The following is a 9875-nucleotide window of genomic DNA, read 5'->3' as shown; positions in this document are numbered from 1 at the left end:
TCTTTGTCAAAAATTATATCTTCATAGGTGTGTGGGTTAATGTCAGGGTCTTCAATTCGATTCCATTTGTCCACATGTCACTTTTTATGCCAATACCAAGCTGTTTTTATTACTGTAGCTCTATAGTAGAGCTTGAAGTCAGGGATTGTGGTGCCTCCAGAGGTTGTTTTATTGTACAGGATTCTTTTGGCTATCCTGGGTTTTTTGTTTTTCCATATGAAGTTGAGTATTATTCTTTCCAGGTCTGTGAAGAATTGTGTTGGTATTTTGATGGGGATTGCATTGAATCTGTAGATTGCTTTTGGTAAGATTGCCATTTTTACTATGTTAACCCTGCCCATCCATGAGCATGGGAGATCTTTCCATTTTCTGACATCTTCTTCAATTTCTTTTTTCAGGGACTTAAAGTTCTTGTCATATAGGTCCTTCACTTGCTTGGTTAGTGTTACCCCAAGGTATTTTATGTCATTTGTGGCTATTGTAAAGGGTGATGTATCTCTAATTGCTTTCTCAGCTTCTTTGTCCATTGTATATAGGAGGGCTACTGATTTTTTTGAGTTGATCTTGTATTCTGCTATATTGCTAAAGGTGTTTATAAGCTTTATCAGTTCCTGGGTGGAATCTTTGGGGTCACTCAAGTATACGATCATATCATCTGCAAATAGGGAAAGCTTGACTTCTTCCATTCCAATTTGTATCCCCTTAATCTCCTTATGTTGTCTTATTGCTCTGGTTAGAACTTCAAGTACTATATTGAATAAGTATGGGGAGAGTGGACAGCCTTGCCTCGTTCCTGATTTTAGTGGAATTGCTTTGAGTTTCTCTCCATTTAATTTGATGTTGGCTGTTGGCTTGCTGTAAATTGCCTTTATTATGTTTAGGTATGTTCCCAGTATTCCTGATCGCTCCAAGACTTTTATTATGAAGGGGTGTTGGATTTTGTCAAATGCCTTCTCTGCATCTAGTGAGATGATCATGTGTTTTTTTTCTTTGAGTATGTTTATATGGTGTATTACATTGATGGACTTTCGTAAGTTGAACCACCCTTGCATCCCTGGGATGAAGCCTACTTGATCATGGTGGATAATTGTTCTGATGTGTTCTTGGAGTCTGTTTGCCAGTATTTTATTGAGTATTTTTGCATCAATGTTCATGAGGGAGATCGGTCTGTAGTTCTCTTTCTTTGTTGCAGCCTTGTTTGGTATAGGAATCAGGCTAATTGTAGCCTTATAGAAGGAGTTTGGTAATGTTCCTTCTGTTTCTATTATGTGGAACAATTTAGAAAGTATTGGTATTAACTCTTCTTTGAAGATCTGGTAGAATTCTGCGCTGAAACCATCTGGTCCTGGGCTTTTTTTTGTTGGGAGACTTTTAATGACTGTTTCTATTTCCTTAGGGGTTATTGGAATAATTAAATAGTTTATCTGGTCTTGATTTAACTTAGGTATGTGGTACCTATCCAGAAAAATGTCCATTTCTTTTTGGTTTAAAAATATGGAACGCTTCACGAATTTGCGTGTCATCCTTACGCAGGGGCCATGCTAATCTTCTCTGTATCGTTCCAATTTTAGTATATGTGCTGCCGAAGCGAGCACTCAGTAGCCTTTCTATATATCAAGCGTGAGCTAATGGATAAAGAACTTAGGAAAAAGAGAAAAAACACTCCAAAACAAACCTAATTAAAGTATTCAAAGACCTACATAAAGAAATGTTAAAACACTGACATAATTAAAAGAAGACACTTGAAGATCAACAGAATAAATACTGCAAAATTAGCTTATGTTTCTAAAAGTAATCTACAGAGTCAACATAATTCCCCAAGATATTTTTCAGATATAGGAAAAACAATGCTAAAGATTAAGAAGATGAACAAAAGCCTACATAATCCTGAGCAGAAAGACAAATCTGGGTGGTATCACTGTACTTGATTTTAAATTATATGACAAGGTCATAGTACCAGTATTGTGCTGGCACAGAAACAGACTTATAGACCGTTGTGATAAAATGGAGAATACAGAAACAAATGTGCACAGCTATTACCATTCAATTTTGACAAAAGCCTCAAAAAATAGACTGGCAAAAGCAATCTTCTTTCAACAAATCATGCTGGATAAATGGGATTTCCACAAAAGAAGAAGGTAACCCTATTTTCACCCTGTACAAAAATCAAGTTAAAATGATTCAAAGACCCAAACATAAGACCTGAAACCTGCAAATGCTGGAGGACAACATGAGTGAATAAGAATGGCCGGGCGGTGGTGGCGCACGCCTTTAATCCCAGCACTTGGGAGGCAGAGCCAGGCGGAACTCCGTGAGTTCGAGGCCAGCCTGGGCTACCAAGTGAGTTCCAGGAAAGGCGCGAAGCTACACAGAGAAACCCTGTCTCGAAAAACCAAAAAAAAAAAAAAGAATGCATGCTTATTTTAATATACATGGTGTATGCATGTATGCATACACACACACACACACACACACACACACACACACACACACACACACACACAGAGGTTGGACTCCAAAGAGATGATGAGTCTGTTACATTTCCTTAGGGTCCATGGGAATGCTCCAAAATGGAAGACTGAGAAGTCTTTGGGCAATCAGAACTGACAATGTATGGTGGGAGATGCTTAAAATGTATCATATCATAGTTTTAGTGAATTGTTGAGATGAAACTAAGGTCTTTAGGTCTGCCTTTATGGTCACAAGTACCTTTACTCATGCAGGCAGTAGGTCTTATATTGTACTTGACAGAAGTTGGAGCTGCCTTACAGGGTCATTTCAAGATCCACAGTGAGGCCTTAATTTGATCTGTAGGAAAAGAAAAATACTTTGATAGCTTTGTGTTGAAGAATGTACATGTGAACAAATAATCCTAGAAGAGGTATAAAATAAGTGCATGGTGCAGAATAAGAGGATAGACAATGATAGCTATGTGTAGCACAGTAAATCACTTTTAGATGCTCTGCATTCTGGTATTTGTCAAAGACTTTTAGAAATGATGTATGCCTACATTAAATGCTTAAAACACAAAGGAATACAGAGTATTTAGATGAATTGAGTTAAATATTTAATGCACTCAGCTTATTGCCTGCCGTGTAATGTGGATACTCAGCTGCCTCAGAAGGCCTTCCTATATTGTTGCATTGAGGGGTGGGAAGAAATAGGCTCAAGATACCTAAAAAATAGTGAATCTTATATACAGAATTCTATCATCATCTTAACATTTCTTCAGGAAAATGAACAATGTTCATTATATACTATTTTATCTTTCATTTTGAACAGAGATTTTCAATTTGATTTAAAGTTTAACTGATAAGTTCTCTTACATCCCCACACCAGCAAGCATCAAATAATAAAATAAGTAATTTTTTATGAATGTCCTGTATTCTTCTGGGAGAACACAAATCATTTCACTGGCTTTCGGTAAACAATGAAGAAGAATTCCAAAGAACACCATAGCATGTAGATGCCCCCCTAGAGAGAGCCAGCCAGGCCTTAATGAGTCACCTGGCTCCAGAAATCATTTCTGTAGAAAAAAACATCCTAGAGCCCCACCTCTCAAAGGGACAAGCAGGAATATCCCCAAGGGTTCACTACCGTTGCTGGGAGCCTCTTTAATCTCCCATCATGGTCAGACATCCATCATAATCCCCACTGCATGTGTATCCTTGGCCAGTGAGTGTATTCAATAGTTCACATTGTATTCATCCTCCAACAATTTATAAAAGTAAATGGAACACATCTTCCTAAAGTCCCTACTGGAATTCAGTATCAAAACTCTATTTCTAAATGGTAAGTGCAATAGTCATGGGTTTATTTAAGATGGATTTTCATTGGTATAAGAAGGTGAGCAAGAGAAGCCCGTGGTTTTCCTGATATAGTTATACTAGTTGGACCTGGGTACCCAAGAAAATATGGGTCTAACACAGCCAGAACCACTGCTAACCTTGAGAGCTGAGAATATGAAAAAAGAAATCTGGAAGAAAGCCTCATACTAGGATTGGATTAGGTTTCTAGTCTTATGTTCTTTATTTACCATCTCAAGTGACTGATCCAATAATGAGAGAGGATATTAGAGTGGTGAGAGCCCCTGGCCTATGGTGACAAGAATAAATGCCAGTCTAGAGGTCAGGAACTTAAGTGTGTATAGGGAAGAAGAGAAAGGAAAGGAGTGGTCAGCATAGTACATGTAAAAATATCCTAGTCCAGACATGGACAGGTGTCAGAGATTGTACTTACTTGGAGATGTGTCATAGGAATTATGGCATGTAGAAAGGAAAGTTATGCTCTTCAAAACATGGAACATCTGAAACTACCATATTTGACTTTTATTTAATTCCAGCAAATCTCTTCCTTCAGGGTTCGGGGAACCCTGCAAAAAAGAAAGCAAAAAGATGTAAGAGCCAGAGGGGATGGATGACACCAAGAAAGTGAGACCCACTAAATCAGCATGACCAAAGTTCATATGAATTCAGAGACTGAGGCTACATGCACCGGGCCTGTATGAGTCTGTACCCGCTCCTCTGCATATATACTATAGCTTCAAGTTTAGTGTTTTAATGAGATTCCTGAGTGTTCAAATGAGTGGGTCACTGATTCTTCTCTTGGGCTCTTTTCCTTCTCTTTGTTTTTGTCCAATTCCTATGTGTTAGTTTTTTGTCTTGTCTTATCTCTTGTATTACATTATATTATATTATTTCATATTCCCTTAGACACCTGTTTTTCTCTAATGAGAGACAGAATACAAGTAGATCCAGATGGGAGGAGAAGTGGGGAGAAACTGAGAGGAATAGAGGAAAGGGAAACTATAATCAGAATATATTATATGAGAAAAAATCTATTTTCAATAAAAGGGAGAAAGAAATTCTTAGCACAGCTATGTGACAAAATACTTCTGCAGGTTTATGAATACCATTTCTTTTAATTTCAAAACAAAGCTGCAGTATATGGACAAATGGCATCACTGAACAAACACGAAAATGAGAGCCAAAGAGATTGCCATGTGCAGGTTAACCCTGCTGACAAAATGCTTTGTATGTCAAGGCCTGTTCCACAGTAATCTGCAGCCAGCACAGAGTGACTCTTAACACTGTCATAATGAAAGCAGGATTGCCACTATTGAACTGAGATCAAGGCAGGAAGCACAGAGTATAAATGCTATACTGAGCATAGCCTTGTTCTTCAGACCAAAGTATTTTCAGAGTCTGCAAAGAACAATTTTAAAGGACCATGTAAGCTTGGTAGAGTTAGAATGAACTTTCTAAGAAATTATGAATATTAATTTTATAATAAAGAAAGCAGTAGAGGCATGATAGCTTTATTTAAGTATTTTAATAATTTTATGTATAAAATAGTTTGTACCATTGCAATATTAACAATTAATACAATGAAAAACACATATTTAATGGTAGAGCTGATGTTGAGGAAGTAATCTGTCTGTTGTTAGTGTCATTTGAATACAATCCAAAATCATCAGAGAAAAGATAGAAGATATTCTTGAATGGGCTACAGATAGTCAACTCTGGAGCCATTGCCCTTCATAGTTAACATATTGAAAGAATGCAGGCTCACCATCAGAGAAACTAAATGTTTATTTTCACTAAAGAAAAAACAACTGGAAACATTAAGGAACTGATATATTTGAAAGATAGTTAATACTGATATTACTGTTATAGTAAATGTTTAAATACCTAAGAGCTGCACAAACATTGTTAGCAGAAAGTTGTATAGTATGCATATTATATTTAATAAGAATGAGAGGACAATCACAGCATCCTATAACATTACCCTTGAAAAGTATACAATTAGAAGAGAGTATATGTTATAGGGAGATAAATTTAGAGAAGTGACAGAATGTAAACAACAGCGTTCTGAGTATCAAGCCAAAGAAGATGGTATAGGTTCTATGAACTATTTCACATCCCAAATATTAATCAGGGATATGTAGTACCCTAAACTCTTCAATCAACAAAGGAAGCCACAAATCAATGAACTATAGGGAACAATTTGGCTTAATGTTTTTTTGTTACTAAAATTTAAGTAGATAAACCTACCTTGGATCCCAAACGATAATTAATTGTTTTGGATTACTGCCCTAAGAAAACCAAGTAAGAATTGGAAAATTATGATATTTTGTCATATTTTTCATGTGAGTATCATGGTAAATGAGGTATTTCTGAGATTCCTAGGTGTGTCAGTTAACAATTGTACAGGATAAATATCTGAAAAAAATGATAATCAATTAAGTTATGTTCTATTCCTTCAGAGCTTATGTGTATCTCAAAAATTATGTGGGTAAATATTCACAATGTAAACCAAATTCTTTTATTGCAACAACTTTAACTAAATACAGCACTATTAAAATGTACCTAATTTGGACATAGTGACACATACTTGTAGTTGTATACATAGCTTTTACAAAGCTGAGGTAGGAAGACTGAAGTTCAAAGACCGCAAGACACTGTGCATGTGCGTATGTATGTACATGCATGTGTAATATATATGCAAACAAATATATATTAATGGAAAGAGAATATTTATACATGTACCAAATTTCTTATTGTTGATGTGTATGATGCTTATTTTGAATTTTCAAGTTTTCCCCATTATTGCTATATAGGTTTGTAAAAATCAGAACTAAAGAGCCATCATTTGTGGTACCAAGGCAGCACTTTCCATGAAGTGAAAGTTCATTGGCTCTTTCTCTTTCTGAAGCCTGTTTTTCTTTTTCTTTTATGGCAAGAGACATGAATTATATTTTAATCTTGATATTCAGAGCCTATTCAGTTCACTGTTCATGCATGCATTCCTCACTTTTACATTCAATTTTATGCCCAAGCACTGGATATTTGTAAGAGAAGCGTAAAACCATTATTGATGCAACTGTGTTGTTTAAGAAGGAGGGACCATGAACAAAAGGCCAGTGTCCTCACTGGGGGTGGAGACATATACAGGACAAAAAAAGATAATTTGATCTATTCTAGGAGTCAGAATAGGCTTTGAAGAGAAAATGATGTTGTAAGATGAGGATAAATCACCTGAAAATGATAAACAGCTGGTTTGATGTCAGTAGTGGGCAAAAACACCCTGAGAGACAAGATCATATTCAAGGATATATGTGATGTGCATTGTTTTCATGAGGTTATGTTATATCATGGAGATTTGAGAAGTTACTCAAAGAATTTAATAAATAAGAGGTTACCATTTTATATTATTGTGAAACATAGAAGAAAAATAATGAAAGAAGTGAGGCAAATGTAACAAAATACAAAAAAAAGAATGAGCAGAGCCTTGACAGCAGAGGTAAGAAACAAGAGATGAGGAGGTGAACTGGAAAAAAAACTTACATTTAACATTCTTGGGCTATTTTATTCTCATTTATAAATAACCATTCATTGCTCAACTTGTGACTATTATATGAAGTCTTTTGGAATGTATCCTTAGGCTTCCAGGCTCTACCAACACCAAAGCTAAGGGTGTAATCAGTCAGGATATGAGACCTATAACAGAGATTTCCCCACTATTGCTATAATTTACTTACCTGATAATTCCATAAATATAGTTGTAAAGTGACTTGAGTTAGGGCTTTCTTTTGTCCTGTAACTACAAAAGCCTTATAAAACTGTTATCACATAGGATAATGGTAGTTGTGGCAAGCTGACTCCATGTTCCTGAGCCATGATCACTCAGTTGACTAGAGAAAAAACTAGTTCTATGACCTTTGAGGTGATAGCTATATTTTTGAGTTAACAAAGTGATAAAATTGGGTAATAAATGGTCTATAATTACTTTTTCTTATATGTGGTACAATAAGAAAAAGGCAAGGAAGCTTCCCAAGTTGCAGACAGGAGATGCTGGATAGTATCAGCACTCAGATATGAAATATAGGTGGAGTGGTTGAAGAAAAGGATTATTTTGGTATGGGAACCCATTGTGAGAGGTATTGATGAGATTTCAAATAGACAATGAGCATCATGAAAATAAATAGATATTGAAATTAAGAACCTGGACCTTTGAAGAGAGATCCTAACAGTCAAGTGTTGAGTAGTGACGTTTAAGAAATAGTACATGCAAAAATAATGACAGAAAATGAGGTTCATCATTCTCATTTATTCAGAAAAAAATACAAAACAACAATTCCAAAGAAGGCAGTATTTACATGTGAGGCAGAGATGATAAGCAAGAATAAATATGAGAATAATTAAAAAAAATCAGCAGTGTGAAAAATCAGGACATTTTAAAAACATTTTTTTCCATTTTCCTCAACAGGAACAATTCACACAAAAGAACGAGGCTGGAAACCACACCATTGTGACAGAGATAATCATTTTGGGACTAACAGAGGATCCTACACTGAGTATAGTCTTTTTTGTGATATTTCTAGGAGTGTACATTGTCACTATAGTAGGAAATATCAGCATCATCACGTTGATAAGAATTTCTCCCCAGTTGCACACACCCATGTACCTATTCCTCAGCCATCTGGCTTTTGTAGACATTGTATATTCAACTTCAGTCTCAGTTATAATGCTGATGGAACTCCTTGGACATGGGCTGGCCCTACCCATAGCTGCCTGTGAAGCCCAGCTCTGTATTATAGTGTCACTTGGATCAGCTGAGTGCTTCCTACTGGCTGCCATGGCCTATGATCGCTATGTAGCAATCTGTTCACCTCTCCTCTACTCCATGCTCATGTCCCCCAGACTCTGTTTTCTACTGCTGGGAGCTGCCTATGTTGGTGGCTGCATGAATGGTTGGACATTTACTGGCTGTTTGTTAAATCTGTCCTTCTGTGGACCAAATCAGATAGATCACTTTTTCTGTGACTTCTCCCCTTTGCTGAAACTGTCCTGTTCAGATGTCTCTGTTATTGGAATCATCCCCTCTATCTCTTCTGCCTCCGTTCTTGTGGTGACACTGCTTGTCATTGCTGTCTCCTACATCTACATCCTCATCACCATCCTGAAGATGCGCTCCACTGAGGGCCGACAAAAGGCCTTCTCCACCTGCACATCCCACCTCACTGCAGTCACTGTCTACTATGGGACCATCACCTTCATTTATGTAATGCCCAAGTCCAATTACTCTACTGAACAGAACAAGGTGCTGTCTGTATTCTACACAGTGGTGATCCCTATGCTTAACCCCCTCATCTACAGTCTGAGGAACAGAGATGTGAAGGATGCTCTGAGGAAGGCAACTGTCAGAGTATATTCATAGAACTTCAAATTTAAGAAATGGATTAATACCTTTAGCCATGTCACACTTAGTATCTATCACATGGTGCTTAACTGATTGTTTAATATTAAATCCTGTTTCTCTGCACAAACTCTTACCTTTATACACTCATATATCATTTGTGGGGCCACTTGAAGTCAGTAAAGTGATAGGAATAACCATTGCTACTATACAACATCTGCATGATGTCAAAATTTTTGCCTTGCTTGTGTTATTTATGTAGCAAGCAATAATTTGTGCCCTCTGTCTGTCAAGATAAATTTTAGTTGCATATATGAATTTACCTATTTCTCACAATAACCTAAGCAAGTAGCACTATTGTTTTATTTTGTGGAAAATTTCCTGGGGAAAGACAGAAAGTAGTCTGCCCATATACTCATGAAGAATAATTGAGGTCATTCATATCTAAGGAGTTGGTCTCTAAAATCATATGGCTTCTACATTTAATTTCCCAATTATCTATGAGTTAGGTCATTATAAATCCGAAAAGGGAGCCTTGTTCACAGATGAGAAGAGTGAGCCTTGGAGAAACAGAATAGTTTTTACAGAGGAGTGTGGATTCAGTGACTCATGGCACTGACTATCATGCACTTAACATGCACTCTGCCACAATGGCACTTATCTTTTGGTAAACACCT

The 9875-nt window shown here is 36.7% G+C and overlaps 1 protein-coding gene and 1 non-coding gene across 2 annotated transcripts; one reads left to right on the top strand and one right to left on the bottom strand.

The window, feature by feature from the left end:
* Positions 1-1488: 1488 nt before the first annotated feature.
* On the bottom strand, positions 1489-1595 carry LOC121826713 (U6 spliceosomal RNA). Its single transcript, XR_006068920.1, has one exon. It is a non-coding gene; the product is annotated as a U6 spliceosomal RNA (small nuclear RNA).
* A 6850-nt stretch (positions 1596-8445) lies between these two features.
* On the top strand, positions 8446-9360 carry LOC102906869 (olfactory receptor 5P53). Its single transcript, XM_006991796.3, has one exon. It carries the CDS (start codon positions 8461-8463, stop codon positions 9217-9219), a length of 759 nt encoding a protein of 252 aa, XP_006991858.3. The 5' UTR covers positions 8446-8460; the 3' UTR covers positions 9220-9360.
* The last annotated feature ends 515 nt before the right edge of the window (positions 9361-9875 follow it).

This window comes from Peromyscus maniculatus, chromosome 1 (assembly GCF_049852395.1).
Source record: "Peromyscus maniculatus bairdii isolate BWxNUB_F1_BW_parent chromosome 1, HU_Pman_BW_mat_3.1, whole genome shotgun sequence".
NCBI classification, from domain to species: Eukaryota; Metazoa; Chordata; class Mammalia; order Rodentia; family Cricetidae; genus Peromyscus; species Peromyscus maniculatus.
This window is presented reverse-complemented; position numbering and strand designations above follow the sequence as displayed.

Excerpts from the sequence above, each read along its gene's own strand:
- LOC102906869 (XM_006991796.3), top strand. The coding sequence starts at position 8,461 with ATGTACCTATTCCTCAGCCATCTGGCTTTTGTAGACATTGTATATTCA.